Below are 16,501 nucleotides of genomic sequence, written 5' to 3' on the forward strand. Positions count from 1 at the left end.
AATTGATTTTGGCCAGAATCGGAGCCCTTTGGCGTGGCAAAAACACTAAGGGAGGATGAGAGCAGCGACCATAGAAGGAAAATTGAACATCGATTCAATCTTGCTCTGTTATCGGCCCCGAAGTGCCTTTGCAATACTTGATTCTCGATTCTTGCTCCTCCTAGTATGACACTTGAGTCCCAGAGGTACCACTTCTCGGAAACGTCGTTTGGACACCGACAGTTGATATCAATGCTTGGCTTAATGGTGCAGTGTCAGCAACTCTTTGCTGAGAAGGCGCAGATACTGAACAAAGAAGAAGTCCAGCTCGATGCCGTGCGACCCATAGAAGATCTCGTGCTCGACATTTGTCGTCGGCGCATCTCGCTTGACCATAGCATCCTGAATGCGCTTTCAAAGCGCATATCCATACCGTTCCACCGGACGTGGTCCCTCTACACGCGACTACCTTTGCCACGACCGATGGCGGGCATTTCGGTTCGTCGGCACTGGATGATCTTTCGCCCGCATTGGCATATCATTGCACAGTAGGGCCAGAGGCCGTGGGAATCGACACCATCGTGTTTTTCGAGGCCCTGGTGTTCACAGTCGTTGTCTCCGCTTTCCTAAATCGAAGTACGCGTCGCGGAAGCATTGTTGGTATGCTCCACCACATCCGCAAGGCTGTCAATGCCCTTCCAGGTGATTTTCCGAACATGGCGGTCTCCATGTATAGTGGGAATGCCGCTGCTCGCATCATGGCTTGTCTTGGCTGAGGGTTTGTCGTTGCTATCGGGCGACGTTGCAGCATTCGCAGAGATGGATTGACGGACAACTGCACCTCCAGGCGTATCCTTGCCTGTCTGATCGGTCGAAGGAGCGGTAGCTGTTTGACCGATCATCACTCCGCACTTTGAAGCATGACCAGAATCATAGGCTTTCTTCGGGCGGGTCTGCGAATCGGTTGGTATCATCTCCTTGGGGGAACCATTTGCATCAGAGGTACACTCACCTGTATGGGACAGGTCATCCTCGGTCGGGGGAAAGACATGCCTAATTCCAGAAAAATCAGTACATCGCGTGGAAGATCGGATAGCGCCTGTAGAGGCACATACGGGAGACACTCAGCGTAGGCAGTAACATCCTTGTCCAAGAAGTTGCAGAAAACGACTCTGTCCAGCTTCTGACCCTCTGGTTTTGTCAGAAACCTGTAGACCTCCCTGGAGGCCGCTCTTGCTGCAGCCTTGCTGGGGTAGCCGTAGACACCTGTCGAGATAGCAGGGAAGGCAATGGTTTTGCAGTCATTCTCAACGGCAAGCTTGAGAGACGTGCGGTAAGCGCTGCGAAGGTGAGGTTCTGACTCCTCGATACTTTCGTAGACCGGACCGACCGCGTGGATGACTTTCTTGCAGGGCAAATTGTACGCATCTGTTATCTTTGCAGAGCCGGTCTCACAACCGTTTAGGGTCCTGCATTCTCGAAGAAGACCGGGGCCGGCGGTTCTGTGGATGGCACCGTCAACGCCACCTCCGCCAAGAAGTCTCCTATTGGCAGCATTTACGATCGCGTCACATTCGAGTTTAGTGATGTCGCCCTTGTAAGTGCAGACCTTGTTGTTGAGCTGTTGGTTGGGGGTGGGCAGGTCTTCTTCCGTTGAGGGTTTGAGCTCTCCTCTGCGGAAAAGCTGAGAGACGGTGGGTATCTCCGCCACGGACTTGACGGCTGAAGACATTCCGCGAATCCACGTTCGAGAGAGCATATACAAGATGACTGGAGTGGCAGAAGTTGAGAAGACTGGGGAAAGTGAGGAAGTTGTGAGAATGAAGATGTGAATTCGATCGATCAAATCTCCAATTGCGGAAACGCGGGGAAACACGCTAAGCAGGGCTCTTTCACTCTTGACACGTGACGATAAGAGGAATCCACGTCATCGATAAGCAATGATCAAGATGATGCACGGAGGAAAATAAATCTATTTCTTATCCGCAAATGATTGCGCTCGGTAGGAGATCTGATAATGCAAGCCTGAGGCTGTCGATACGGATACGTCTCAATCTCCATTACTCACGTAAATTGAATAAGTAGCTCTTTTTCGTGTGCTACAGTAAGAGCGCTGCTTGCTGTGATTAACTCTGCTCTGTCAAGCCATGACCATCACGATCCGGCCAGCAACTGAGGACGACCTACCCCAGGTCCGTGAAATCTTTGAGCACTATGTACTGAATACTGTTGTTTCATTCCTGGTGAAGAAGCCGCCTTCCGATTATATTGCATCCAGGTTCCGGGAAATCACCGCGCGCAACCTCCCTTATCTCGTTGCGGTCGACGACAATACCCAAATTGTCGGCTACTCATACGCGTCGGCTTTTCGCGGTTACATGATAGGGTATAGCCATACAGTGGAAATCAGTCTCTTCTGCCATCCCGCCCATACGAACAAAGGTATCGGCAGCCAAATGATCAAGCGGCTTATCGACTTGCTCCGCACCACCCGACATTCCACCCGAGAGATTGGCTACGACGACCACCCGCTGGAGTCCGACGTGAAGAAAGTGATGGCGATCATGGCGGTTGACGAGACGGCTCCTGGCGAGGGCCTGGCTCTACGTGACTGGTACAAGAGATGGGGTTTCGAAGAGGTCGGCAGACTAAAGGGAGTGGGATTCAAACTGGGCAGGATGTACTCAGTCCAAGTCACCAGAAGCTATCGCCGGCTAACGAAAGTGCTAACAGCATCGACACCATCTATCTCGAGCTACACCTACAGTAACCCTGGCTGTCAATCTCCCAGGTACGCAAGGCATTACTTAAGTGTGATAGGGAACCGCCGTTACAGAACCGGGAGATAACAGCTCCTTGGTCTCTGACTTGAGTTGTTATGGTCTGGATCTTGTGTAGGCTGCAGTGCTTTGTGGCGTCAAAGTTTGGGGCTGTGCGGGAAAGAGACAGTCACACGAGTCTGCCTCGTAATAGTCCGCACTAGGCTGGTTCACCACGAGCTTCAAGCAACGAATGGTTTCCCTCTTAGTCTACGCTGGTATACATTACATCTTTCACGGAGACGGACGAGGCGTTGGAGAGGAGTCATTCGTGACGGGTCTCACAGCAGCTTGCGGCAGCCTCGTCATCGCCCCCTTCGGATTAACATAAATCCGCTCCCTTTTTCCTCGTCATTTGAAAGCGGCAAGCCTGCGATTTTGTTTAACACGAGCTTAGGCTTCGATTTGCGAACTGCAATTGATCTTGCTGCCTGTTATCCTCATTACCCCGCCTATTTCTGTCATGCCTGCCTACCCTCCGCTTTGACTTGCTATCCAGAAACGCCTGATTGTGCGTGGACACTCGACCTCAGGTTCGACAGGGCTGGGAATCTGTGGTATTCTGTTACACGTGTCTCACCCAAGCGCATCACATCGCGGTCGGTACCCATTTTGTTGGCCTTGGAGCAAAATAATCTCTGTCCCTGAGTATTTCGCATTCACTTGCGGGAGGCTGAGGTGAAGTCGTGGTCACGGCGCAGCTCCTCTGCACCAAACCAGTACCGGCTGAGCGCGTGCTAGTCTGGAGTCAGGGTCAGGATAGATCCTGCTGTTCGAGGTGGGTGGCTGTTTGACTATCGTGCGTTGACCTTTGAACAGTATCGCCTTCAGCCATTTACATCTCTGTTGGTGTCAACTTGAACCTGCTCAGCCGGGACCTTTCCAGGTCGCAGGCGGTCGATTGGCGGCATTATGATTACATGTCTGACTCGTCATTTATTGTCACTTCACTTTGCGAACCAACTGCGCTGCGCCATGATTGGCTTACACGAGGCAGTGATTTCCTCATCTGGAGTGTCTGCCAAGATGGGACGGCTGCCTACTCAGTCCATCACATCTATTTAATTCAGCCTCTCCTCCTCGATACTCGCTCCTCGCTTCTTCACCACTCTACCATTCAGTCGCTGTTCCTTTCCTCTTGGCGTGCGACGGAAAATGGCCACCCTTTATTACCAACGTCACCACTTCTGCGGTTGCTGGATTCCCGTTGAAACCAGGCCCTACTCACCTGTCGAGCGGCGGTATCTTCCTCAGGTCGATCTGAACTCTTCGACCACCATCCTCGCCACCACATCCCGTACCACCCTCAAGCAGACATTTGTCAACGACCAAGACAAGAAATTGGACGAAGTTCAATATACCTTTCCCCTCTACGATGGCGTCAGTGTCGTCGGCTTCACTTGCACCGTTGGACCCAAAACCATCGTCGGGATGGTGAAGGAAAAGCAGGAAGCCAGAGTTGAGTATCAGGCAGCCGTGGCTCGAGGGGAAACCGCTGGTCTACTGGAACAATTGCCCGAGGCCTCTGATGTCTTCACCACTTCAATCGGCAATGTCCCGGCGAATGAGAAAGTTCACATTGAGATCGTCTACCTCGGCGAACTCAAGCACGACGCCGAGACCGATGGCTCACGATTCACCATCCCGACTATCATTGCCCCTCGTTATGGCGCAGTCTCTGGAGAATCTGAAAGCACCCTCTTGAACAGTGCGTCGAAAAAGGGCCGCATCTCCATCTCTGTCGACGTCACTCTCGAAGATGGAACTATCGTCCGCGGCTTGCAATCCCCCAGTCACCCTATCGCCGTTACCATGGGTCGCACTTCCCAAATGGATGAAGACGCGTTCAGTAATAATCACGCCTCAGCCACACTGACGCTTGGTTCCGCCGAACTCGACAAAGACTTTGTTGTCGTCGTCTTGGCCAGGGGCACTGACACTCCTCGTGCTCTTCTTGAGACACACCCCACCATCCCCAACCAGCGCGCTATCATGACAACCCTCGTGCCAAAATTCAATCTTCCAAATATCTCTCCCGAAATTGTCTTTGTGGTCGATCGGAGCGGCAGTATGGAGGGCAAGATCGAACTCGTCGTGTCTGCAATGAAGATCTTCCTAAAGTCACTCCCAATTGGCGTCAAGTTCAATATCTGTTCCTTTGGCTCAACCCATTCATTTCTCTTCAAGCGAAGTAAGACATATGATCAGTCGAGTCTCAAAGAAGCTTTGAGCCACTTGAACACTTTCGCGGCAAACTACGGAGGTACAGAGATGCTTCAGCCTGTCAAGGCCACTGTCGCGAACCGATTCAAGGACTTGCCTCTGGAGGTCATGCTTCTCACTGACGGCGAGATCTGGAACCAAGAGGAGCTGTTCACCTTTATCAACGAAACGTCTGACGCCCGCTTCTTCACCCTGGGTATCGGCCACGGGGCTTCTTCTGCCCTCGTCGAGGGCATCGCCCGCGCAGGCAACGGTTTCGCTCAATTCGTTGGTGACAACGAAAAGATGGACCGACGAGTCGTCCGCATGCTAAAAGGGGCACTCACACCTCACATTACCGACTATACCCTCGAAGTCACGTACGGACAAGGCGCGTCGCCTTCCGGTGATGACGATTTCGAAATGGTTGACTCTGCCAGCACTGAGACCCTGACCGTCCGGCCCGTCGCTAGCAACACCCAGGAACCAGAGCAGAAGAAGCCAATCTCCCTGTTCGACACCAGCGCCACAGAGGATCCACCCAATCCTCCTGCAGGTCGTTACGACAACTTGATCAACGTCACTGCTCCAAAGATCCTTCAGGCTCCCCACAATATTCCGACCCTGTACCCTTTCAATCGGACCACAGTTTACTTACTGCTGGGTCCTGACGCTCCCAAAAAGGCTCCCAAGTCTGTCACTCTCCGTGGCACTAGTCAACATGGTCCTCTCGAGCTTGAGATCCCCATCCAAGACGTCGGGACTGGTAAGACACTACATCAACTTGCGGCAAAGAAAGCTGTGCATGAACTCGAACATGGCCGCGGCTGGATTACCGAGGCACGCGATGGGAATGGCAAACTCATCAAGACCGCTCACGAAGGAAAGTGGGATCTGATCGTCGAGCGCGAGGCAGTTCGGCTGGGTGTCCTCTTCCAAGTGGGAGGGAAATGGTGCTCATTCGTTGCCGTCGACAAGGAAAACCAACAAGAGCATAAGCCTACTCGTATCGATACTGGATCGGCGTCGGAAACCGTGTCTAGACGACGCGGCATTTCGAGTCAGCCTCCAGGAAGGGCATTGTTCTCAGGGTATGCTGCCTCCCAGCCTGTGAGTAACCAACAGTTTGGGGGTGGCTCCAGCTCCGGCTTTGGGCTGCTCGGCGCAGGGGGGGCTGGCGCTGCTAGGGGGGTTGGGAGTGCGAGAGTAAGCAGGATCACCAGGGGCAGAGCAGTGGCTGCACCGCCTGTGGCAATGCAAATGAGTCAAACAGCAGCGGCATTTCCCGGAAGCGCTCCTGCACCAGCTTCAGCGACTCAACTTGAAGATTATCAGTCTGGCCTCATGACGCTCCACCAGGAGAACAAGGATCGCAAACGGATGGTGGCTAATTCACAAGCACAACCGCCTCCGCCGCCAGTGAATCCGGGCAGTAACTCTCTCTTTGGGAGTCCAAGTCCAGCTTTTCACTATCACTATAGTTCTAACCCTCAGCAGCACAGCAGCGGCAGTGCCTCTCCAGTTGTTTCTGCGCCTGCGGCTGCAGCTTCAGTGGCAAAGAAGAAGAAGGGAGGTTCTCGTCCGCACGGGATGGGCTTCTTTCACGGCTTTTCCCGATCTCGCGAACACGGAAACAATGACGAAGGCGGCGAGCATTCAGAAGACGAAGATGTCCGGACGTTGCCTGACACAGAGAAAATGCACAAGATCATCGCCCTGCAGGAATTTGACGGCTCATGGCAAGTCTCGGACAAGCTTCTTGAGCTCCTCGGTGTTAGTGCCGACCAGTTTACCGGCTTGGATGTGGGTATCTATTCGGCAGTGGGAAACAAGACACACAGAGCCACCGCTCTGGCGATTGCCTGGCTGAAGGTCAAGGTTCCATCCGAGGAGGATGTCTGGGAAATGGTGGTCGACAAGGCAATGGGCTGGCTCTCAGCGCAAACCGAAGATGGCAATGCCGACGAGGCCGTCAAGCTGGCCGGTAAAGTCTTCTAGGGGGAATGATACTATGAGAGCTGGGGAATGGTACCATGAGAGCTGGGGAATTGTCCTAACTGGTCGTGGTCTCAGTGTGAGATCTTGGATATGCGCTGGTCTGGATAGCTTTGCGATGTGGGAACCAAGGTATATGACCAATGGCAATATAGCAGAGTGGCAGGATGACATTTGATGAATGTGTGAATCGGTCTGGTCTCGCCGTCTTCCAATGCTTAATAGGACGCGAGATATAGTTGGATACTACCTTATCATTCAACCCTCGGTGAGGCGCGCAGGTAGCTTGATGAAAAGAAACAATAAAAGTATCTCAAAGTCAAAGTTAAGACAGTCTTTCTGTTCCCTTCCTTGCTTGCCTCGTGTTCTTCCCAGTATATGTATGTAATTATTTCATGGTCCAAGTTTCACGCTCCCTCCCGCCCTTGGTATGTACATTTCTCGACGGCGGTCTTGCACTCGATCTCGATGGCTCCAGTCTGGCTGCTCCATCCTTCGTTGTACCTTTTACGGAATACAGCAATAATATATCGCGTGCCCTCGTGCTCTTACACCACCTTTGTTTCCTATTACTCCACACAGCGCTGGCTGGAGGGAAGTTACTGCCGGGTACGGTGTCACGTACTGTACTGGATCTATATATCCCTATATCCCTATATCTGATGCACTTATTTCTATATCTATACCTATATCCAACGTATCTGACCTGACTAAGTTGACAGGCAGTCTTGCACTGGTAAAGCGCGAGTGGACGTCATCTACAATACAATGCGAATAGGGCATACTCCGTACAGCGGAAACAAACATACCTGACCATGGACGGTGTACGCTTGAAGTCGTTGTCGTCTATCGAAAACATGCATGCCTTGTAGTTTCCTCGCCGCTTCACACAGCCAATACAACCCATTACAATTACCATGTTTTCTCATGTGGATGCTCATAAACAGGCTAGTAGGTTCCATGTGGTGTGCGAACAGAGAGTGCCGCCGCTTGCAGCTTGCAACCTTGCATTAGATCCACGGAGTGTTACATTCATCAGACGACTTTCTTGGGCACAGTTATAATAGAACGCGGTTTGCACCAAATGAAGAAGAAAAGGGGCTTTGGTGAGAAGGGATGGATGGGATCATCATCTAACTACGCAATATGAACGAGAACAGCCTTCTACTCCGTACAGTATCGGTTGATGATGTGCGTATGCAATATTGCCTAATTACCACATTGCTGCCGCCTTGCTGCCGCCAATATCAGTACATATTCTGCACGATACCCTGCACGACACCCCGAGAGCCAGGACAGCACCACGGTATACTTATGTAATTGATACTGTAAAACACTTTCTACCATGTCTAATATGTCCCTCGCTGTGATATACAGAAGGGCTTCCCCTTTGATGCTCCTTTGAACCCCACGGCTCGCTCCTTCATTTGTCAAAGCGGAACTCGCTCTCGTTTCCCGCCTTTTCAGCCTCCTGCTCAACAACCCTCTCAATCTCACTCGCTACGCTCAAGACCCAATGATCCCGCTCTGCGCGACTGCGGCACTTGAAGACCATGCCTCTGCCCGGGACGCCGAGTTGGCCTACTCTCTTGAGCCTCGCTCTCGTTCGGCCTGTTGATTTTCCCTCGTCGGCTCCAGCGCCGGTCGCGGCCTCATCCGAACCGGCCGTCTTGAACCAGCCTTTCTTCCTGTTCATCCAGACGACGAAACAGGTCATGAAGTCGACATCGGCACTGGTCCAGCCGTCTTCGAGGTAGACTCGCGGTAGACTGGCCAGCCCTGGATGGTTTGCGTCGAAAGTCCGGTTCTGGTATAGCAGATCGTCTTCGACAAGGAGACCACTGTAGACGTAGCAGTCCTTCAAGTCGACCTCCTCCTGCTTCTCTTGATGGATGAACCGTACCTGTTCGCCAGTGGTCTTCCTCAGGGCCGACTGGAAGATGAGCAGTTTGCCACCGCTAAGTATGACCTGACACCTGCGGAAAGTGGCCCGTCGACGCTTTTTCAGGAAGAGGGAGCCGGACATAGTGATAGTTCGGCAGCTGCTGATGCCGCACATGTTGTACAGCTCGGGGCTTGCCTCACTACGACTGACTTCCCACTTCTTCGCAAATTGGCCGATAATGGCTTCCATTTCCTCGTCGACGTTCAGCTGCTCCAGATTGGCCTTTCTGATCGACTTGAACGTGTCCATTTCCGCAGCCACGCGCAACTTCCAGTATTTCACCAACTTCTTCAGCCGGCCGATCCACTCGTCACGTGTCTGCTTGGAATATGCCTGGAGCCGAATCACCAGTCCATTGTCCAGGAGAAGCTCGAAGACGCGGTCATCGTCGATTTCCTTCGTGGAGCCATCTTCTTCCCTAGTGTCAGAGACGTCCTGGTGGAAGTCGACGTCGGAGCTCGAGCCGGTCTCCAGTGATTCGTCGATGGGAGAAGCACCCCATTTGATGGTGCGAACCTTCCGGATGTTGCACATATTGACGTATCCGTCAGCGTCTCCTATGTTCGCAACATTACGCCGAGCTTCCTCCACAGCATCTCGATCATGCTGCTGTAGGGAATCCGGGTTTCCAGATGACAGCCATGAAATCACGCCGTTCTGCAACTTGTAAGGCTCAATCTCATACATCAGCGGCGTCTTTTCCACTATCTCGTGGGCCGAAGGGACGTTGCTTCCACCGATCGTCGCAAGCCGGGGTGGATGAGGCGGTGTCGCCTTTGCTGGTCGATTAAACACCAAAAATTGATTATGTGTTGAAAAGTACAGTCGCTTGAAGAAGGCCTTTCCCATTCTCTTGTGGACACCCTTTTGAGAGGTAAGGCGAATCAGGAAGCCCTCAATAGGTGCAGGCTCGACGTGTGATACACCTTTTCTGCCGTACGACGTGGTAGGGTAGTGTTGTTTTGGTCGCAGTTCCAGGTTGTGTGATCGCGTCATTGCCATCGTGCCATACATCTTCTGCTCGTTGGCACCATAGACCCATTCAAGTCGGTCATATCTCTTCCAGGCGAGACCCATCTTGGCAGCCTCGCGCCAGACTTGCAGAACATTTGACCACTCGGGATCGCGTTCGAGCATTTCCAGGCACCGGGAAATGATTTTGCCAGAAACAGCTTTCTCTGCAGCGACGGTTCGAGCAAGGGCGGTCTCTTCGTCTGCGGCTTCCAGCCCGGCTGCCTCGAGTCCTTCGAACGGCCTGTCCAGCCTGAGCGTCAGGTCCAGGTCTGGGACATTGACCTGCAACGTCGTGGGCCTTTCCAAGCCGAGGGCGTCTCTGAGGAAAGTATACCACTCGACAGAGTGGGCCATTGAAATCGGTCGCATCACCATAATACGGGTGCCCTTTTTGTATGGGTGCCAGACGACCACTGTTTTGTCCAAGGCGGAATACAGATTGACTCTCGTCGTCTTAGGATCGAGCCTTATTTCGTGAGTAGGCTTCTTTCTCGTCTTCTCGTCATCGATTTCCGGGATCACACGCGTCTTGTAGATTTGCAGCCGGAAATCGTCAATATCTTGCTTCTTGCTCTTTCTGGCGACGACCATGAATTCTCGCCACTTGTCGAGCATCCTTGTCTCGATCTTGACACTCTCGTTTTCGTCAAAGTCGTCCAGAACTTGTTGCAGGGTCATGTCGACTCTGACCAGCATTCTTTCCATCTTGACAATCGTCCCCTCACGAAGAGTATTCCGCCTCAGCCTTCTGTTCGCCACACGATCCTGAGCACGGACGGCTTTGTTTACCATCTTGTGCTGACCCTTGTGGACTCCTTCGGAGACCTTAAACCTAACCCCAGTGTGACTCCGCACCAGTTGATAGTTTTGGTCGTTAACCAAAGGAGTCGGCTCGTGTTGTTGGAGTGATTTGCCGGCGGCGCTGGTGGCTTTGACGGGTAGTAGAGGGGACCTTGTGTCGGCAGTGTCCTGAGTTAGTGTTGACGGCTGCAAGGAGACCCTATTGGCGGGCTCATCAGGCGCATCATCCTGATCACCTGTGTCATGTGCCGACTGTTGCGGTGCGAGTACTGGCGTAGTAGCCTTGGAATCGGAGAAGGGATTCTCTTGAGCAGTCCTGTAGGACTCGGCTTCCGCAGACCGAGCAGTCCCCGTCTTGCTTGGACCCGGTTTCAACAAGTCATTGGTCCCGTCGAGACCTTTGTCTTGCGGAACAGGTATTGACTTGGAGCCTTTTCGACCTTGGACGTCCTCATCCTCCTCCTCCTCCTCCTCGATTCCTAAAATGCGAGGCAAATCTGTTGTAGCCACGGGTTCAATGTTCCTTGGCTCGCCTTGTTCCTCTTCCCCTTCTTGTGTTCCTTGCTCTTCAACGTCTGTGGCATCGCCGGCACTTGAAGCTTCGTCGTAGACGTCTTCCGGCTGAGGGAAACTGAAACTCATACGCGCAGCAGTAGACGGACCATCGAGACCTGTCAACGTTCTATGGTGGGGCCCACGGTCGGTAGTAGCACGAAAGCTCTGTCGCCTCGAGGAATACGTGCTCAGCTCGACTCGTCGTCTGTACCATGACTTCCTGTGACTGTTCAGCCATCCCTCCGGGGTGGGACCGATGAAGAAGCGACGGGAAGTGAGGTGCAGGTGCTCGGCAGAGGCATGCTTCAGACGATGGGCGGTGTACGAGTCTGGATCGAGAGCGTCGAAATCGTGTTGGCTCGTCGTGCTGCCCAGCGGCATGACCTGCGAAGTGGACATGGTTCACCCAAGTATATGCAGAGTCATGACCTGAGTGTGTATAGACAACTCATCGTGTATACTCGCAGCTGGTATGATTAGGCTTCTGAAGACTGTACCCCGTACAAATGAATAGACTTCGTGCCTTTGCCAGACCCCATGTCCGCCAGTCGATCGCCGCCTGTCAAACTCTCCGAGCTTGTTCATAGATGCGCGTCCGGCAGCGAGCGACTCGAACGCGATGACGTCAGCACCACCCCGGGTGTTTGTACTGTTTGCAGTGTTTGCATCCACCACCGCGAAGGTGCATCGAGGGGGCGGTCAATGCCATGTGTTTACCCCTCGATGATTAGCAGCGCTCAGTTACACGTACACAACTTCACGCCCTTTGGACTTACTTTCACCTTTGACTTTTACCTTGCTTAAACCTCTCTGCCCCTCCGTCAGCCATGTCCGCCGCGAAGATCCCAGCAGGCAAGACCTGGTTCGACACGCACAAAGTGCACTTCGAAGACGTGCCCACTACAGCCGACGACGGCATCTCGACGACCGAGTTCCTCGACGCCTCCGAAGCCACGACCACGCTGTTCGACCTGCTCGGCTCCGTGGCCTTCACGCCGGTCAAGAACGACATGCTAGGCAACATCAACAAACTCCGAGAAAGACAGAGAGCCGCCCCCGAGGGCTCGGCCACCGTCCAACAACTGGTCAAGACGGAGCTGGCCTCGAAGTCACACAAAGCGACCGAGGGTCTCCTGTGGTTGACGCGTGGGTTGGACTTCACGGCCCAGGCGCTCCGATCCGATCTCACGACCAACGGCTCGGTCAAGGTCACCGAGCAAAAGCCGGCCAAGGAGCTCGCGGACGGCTTTCGGGCCAGCTACAAGAACACGTTGGCGCCTCATCACGGACTGCTCATCAAACCGATCTTCAGTGCCGCCATGAGCGCGACGCCGTACAGGAAGGATTTCTACGCGAGGCTGAGCGGAGAGGGCACAGATCCCGAGACGACGCGGCAGGAGTTGGAGAGGTGGGTGGCCGCATTGGAGAAGCGGGTTAATATTCTCAAGGCTTTTCTGGCCACCAAGGAGGCTAAATGGTAAAGATTCGCTGTTGGTGTTGTCGCGGGCTGTGGTCAGGTGTGCTTGGGGGAGAGGTGGCCGAGTCTACAGACGTGAGCCTGCGCAATCGATCCCTTCACCTGGGCAAGCAGGAGTTGAAAGTGCCCTCCTAGCAGAAATGCCTCAATATATACATTGATTGCCGACTGGGCCATTCAATGAGCAGTATTGGGACAGAGTCATTCATGAAGCTTATGCTTGAATCACGTTCATGCAAAGATCCAAGGGACCAGGCATTGGAAGACCGCAACTCCAATGACAAACGTAGGTAGTCATACTCCGTACACTTGAATCGGATATCCACCCCAAGTCACATCGCTATACAGTGCGCTGCCGCGCGAGATATTCCTGGAGCTTCCGCTCCTTGTCCGCAGTGCTCTCTCCCTCCTCCCCGGCTTGCCACCGTGGCTTGACCACGGGGGCCACCCGACCGCCATCCTTGTTGAGCCCGACGCTTTCAAACGCAATCTCCAGCTCCTCAACCAACCCCTGGGCCACGCTCCTCGTGCTCGCATCTCCAGTCGCAACTTCTGCCCTCGCCAACGCATGCATCCGTCTGTACCTCTCGAGCATGCCCTTTGCGCGCAGCTTCGCCGGCATAAGCTCCCTGTTCCTCCTGATCATGGCCAATTCCAAAGCAGCACTGCCGCTCCTAAACGGATCCTCGCCCTGCGTCGCTTGTTCATCGGGGTCGAGCCTCGCGCTTCCGACCACATCCTCCTCCACCCTCCCGTCTTTCTTCGCCGGGGTATCATCTCCCGCACTGTCGAGCCACACCGGCCAATTCAACCCTGGCACATACACGGCGAGCACGAATCCACAGACCAAGTTCTGGCTGATGGGGCCGAAATGGTTCGAATCGATGGACTTGTCGCGGTTGTTCGCATCCCCTTCCACCCAGATGTGGTTATAAGGAATGATCACGGGGGAGCTGTCCCAACCGTCGTATCCAGGCAGGGGTGTCACTTTGTCACCCGGCAGGCCGACCACTCTCTTCACGGCAATCGTGTTGGGATCATGGGGCGTGTAGTACACGACGACCTGGCCGCGGTGGAGTTTGAACCTCGGTAGCCGGAACAGAGGGGACACCTCGCCGAGACTGTGCACGGTTTGGACAAGGATCAGGTCCGGTGGCGCGGGGGGCAGATCTGGCGAGGAGTTAGGGTTGAAGAAGGGAGCCATGGAGACGCCGTGGACGCGCATGATCGTCCATGGAAAGGACATGTAGATGACTGCGATAGGCGGGCCGAGGAAGAAGAGGCGCCATGTCCACCGTCGCAGCCAGGAAGGGGGCTGTAGCCTCTGGACGAGCCGGCGCACCACAGCAACGGCGAGAGAAGGACGTGAAAAGAGTGTACCGCTCCACCTTTTCTTCAGCTGCTGCTCCGTCTGGGCTTTCGGAGCTTGCTGACTCCTGACATTTTGTGCTAAAGTCGTCTTAACTGCGCTCGCCGGCGGAAGAGTAGGCTTGAGGGAAAGCCTAGCGACAGAGCGCTCCTGGCGATGTATTCGGTAGCCGGTACGGAATGCGCTGAATGTAGAGCCTCTGGAGGCGGGAGGCATCTGTGGTTAAGATCCGCGCCGCCGGCGACACGTTGTTCGGCCGAAGGATTTCTCGAAGGAGGTCGTCATCATGACGAATGAGCCATGCTCTATGAGCAAGCTACCTATCTTGACCAGAGCAAAGGATTAACACTGTTACTCTGTGCTGTATCACTAAGTAGGACTTCGTGATCGGGAGACAGCGCTGGCAGGTCTGCCGAAACGAGGCTGTCGCTCAGCCTTGCGAGTACTCCGTACGGAGTACTCCGTACATATTCCCGAATCTAACCAACATCCATCAGTCAACAGCTATCCAACCCTTCAGGTGATCGCTGATATTTGCTGATACAACATCCTATGATTTCTGTTGTACAAGCTTCTCTAGAGCTATTGGGTCCTCCTGCTAGCATCGCCCTTTCCCGCCTTCGGCACCTGGCCCAGATCCAAGTCCGACGACATTTCATTGTATGCATCCACCACGTGGAAAGTCGACATTGCAAGCCCGCAAAAGAGTACCCTCATGGTCTGGCCAACGATCTCCTGGCGTCTTCTTCTCCAGGCCCTGGCATAAAGCCCGGGACATGATGAAAAGAATTGCTTCGACACCTGCTTCCCCAGAAATCAAGGCGTCAGTCATCTGTTCCACGGCTCTGATGGGAGTCAGGGTTAGAGGACAGTGATCACATACCTCTGCCATGGACGACAGTGAGACTGTATCAAAACTCTCACTTGAGGCATGGGGAGGTGGTGGTCGAGGCTCATAACCTGACTTTTGATTTTTGGGCTCATAACCTATTTTTGCTTGGGCTCATAACCTGATTATGTTTTGGAGGTTCTTGTGTGGGCTCCCAGTATTCACGGAGGTTCTTGTGTAGACTCCGCGTTATTGACAGAGGTTCTTGTGTAACTCCGCAGTATTGTAGGAGGTTCTTGTGTAGACTCCTTTGGTATTTCTTTTCGATGTACCTGCACCGGCCTTTTTCTGAGGCGGTGATAGCGAGAGGTGTTCTTGTGGGAACCTCCGCGCGAGTGTCCAGTTGCTCCTTCATCCGAATCCTATCAACTAGTCATTGCTGTGTATCATTTTGCCTTGCTTTTGTACATTTTTCATTCATTCATCAATCATATATCGTGAAGGTGGCGGCCGCGAGGTGCGCTGTGGAAAAGCACCTCAGCGGACCGGTAGCACGCTGCTTATGGACAGCATGAGCGCGCTTTGTGGGCAGGCAGCCACAAGCTATGTTTTGCGAGGGCGGGCTGCCTGAAAGTGGTCGCTGCGTAAGCGGCAGCAAGAGAATCATTGTGTGTTGTACAGCATCATTTGGATGGAGTGCCTGCGATGAGGCAAACGGCAGTTTGCCGTTTCGAAGGAGATGTTAGAAGGTAGATTTGGTTTGGTGGCAGGTGCCTCTCGGAGATAGTTGAGAGGCACCGTAAGATTATTTTTGGGGGCAGCGCCGGTGAAGACTGGGCTGCTACCCCCCAAAAGATGCTCAAAGGCATCGAAGTTGTGGTTGAGTTTCGTGGGCTCTTTACCCCCTAGAAGTGGTTGGGGTCGCCGCCATAGAGCTGATTTTAGTGGGGAGGTGCCTCTCACAGGTAGTCGAGAGGCACAGCCGAAGGCGGAATTTAAGCAGGCTGGTGCCCCTGAAGGTATTTAGGGGCACTGCCGATGTAGTGAAATTCGTAGGTAGCTACCTAGGTGCCCCCTAGAAATGATTTAGGGGGCACAGCTGTGCAGCTGAATTTGATAGGCTGGTGCCCCCGAAAGTAGTTGGGGGCACCAGCGATAGGTCGAGATTGGTGGATAGCTAGTGCCCCCAGGAACAGTTTTGGGGGGCACAGCCGTGCAGGTAGTTTTGGTGGGCTGGTACCCCCTTGAAGGTGGTTAGGGGGCACCGCCAGTAGGTACCTGCTAGTGCCCCCTAGGAGTGGTTTAGGGGGCACAGCTGCGCAGCTGATTTTGGTGCGGTGGTGCCCCCTAAATGTGGTTGGGGGCACCCCCGTAGGGTTGGATTTAGTGGGCGGTGCCCCAAGAAAATATTTAGGGGCACCGCCACATGGTGGAAATAGGCGCCGTTGCCCCTAGAGTGATTTGATCTTTGGTCACTCTAGGGGGCAGCAACTTGATGTGGCCGTAGCCTTTGCGA

General features: G+C 53.7%; 6 protein-coding genes across 6 annotated transcripts; 3 read left to right on the forward strand and 3 right to left on the reverse strand.

Moving 5' to 3' along the window:
* Window positions 1–605: 605 nt before the first annotated feature.
* Window positions 606–1,711, reverse strand: G647_09290 (uncharacterized protein; the record flags this gene model as incomplete). The annotated part of the gene is made up of 2 exons (XM_008733593.1): window positions 606–1,032; window positions 1,095–1,711. The coding sequence occupies 2 exons, from the start codon at window positions 1,709–1,711 to the stop codon at window positions 606–608; spliced, it is 1,044 nt and encodes a 347-aa protein (XP_008731815.1).
* A 415-nt stretch (window positions 1,712–2,126) lies between these two features.
* G647_09291 (uncharacterized protein) lies at window positions 2,127–2,749 on the forward strand (the record flags this gene model as incomplete). The annotated part of the gene is made up of 2 exons (XM_008733594.1): window positions 2,127–2,659; window positions 2,713–2,749. 2 exons carry the CDS (start codon window positions 2,127–2,129, stop codon window positions 2,747–2,749), a joined length of 570 nt encoding a protein of 189 aa, XP_008731816.1.
* Window positions 2,750–3,953: 1,204 nt separating this feature from the next.
* G647_09292 (uncharacterized protein) lies at window positions 3,954–6,998 on the forward strand (the record flags this gene model as incomplete). Its single annotated transcript, XM_008733595.1, has 1 exon — window positions 3,954–6,998. The coding sequence occupies one exon, from the start codon at window positions 3,954–3,956 to the stop codon at window positions 6,996–6,998; it is 3,045 nt and encodes a 1,014-aa protein (XP_008731817.1).
* Window positions 6,999–8,418: 1,420 nt separating this feature from the next.
* On the reverse strand, window positions 8,419–11,691 carry G647_09293 (uncharacterized protein; the record flags this gene model as incomplete). The annotated part of the gene is made up of 1 exon (XM_008733596.1): window positions 8,419–11,691. The coding sequence occupies one exon, from the start codon at window positions 11,689–11,691 to the stop codon at window positions 8,419–8,421; it is 3,273 nt and encodes a 1,090-aa protein (XP_008731818.1).
* A 446-nt stretch (window positions 11,692–12,137) lies between these two features.
* Window positions 12,138–12,791, forward strand: G647_09294 (uncharacterized protein; the record flags this gene model as incomplete). Its single annotated transcript, XM_008733597.1, has 1 exon — window positions 12,138–12,791. One exon carries the CDS (start codon window positions 12,138–12,140, stop codon window positions 12,789–12,791), a length of 654 nt encoding a protein of 217 aa, XP_008731819.1.
* Window positions 12,792–13,127: 336 nt separating this feature from the next.
* Window positions 13,128–13,991, reverse strand: G647_09295 (uncharacterized protein; the record flags this gene model as incomplete). The annotated part of the gene is made up of 1 exon (XM_008733598.1): window positions 13,128–13,991. One exon carries the CDS (start codon window positions 13,989–13,991, stop codon window positions 13,128–13,130), a length of 864 nt encoding a protein of 287 aa, XP_008731820.1.
* Between the last annotated feature and the right edge of the window lie 2,510 nt (window positions 13,992–16,501).

This window comes from Cladophialophora carrionii (genome assembly GCF_000365165.1).
Source record: "Cladophialophora carrionii CBS 160.54 unplaced genomic scaffold supercont1.9, whole genome shotgun sequence".
Classification (NCBI taxonomy): domain Eukaryota; kingdom Fungi; phylum Ascomycota; class Eurotiomycetes; order Chaetothyriales; family Herpotrichiellaceae; genus Cladophialophora; species Cladophialophora carrionii.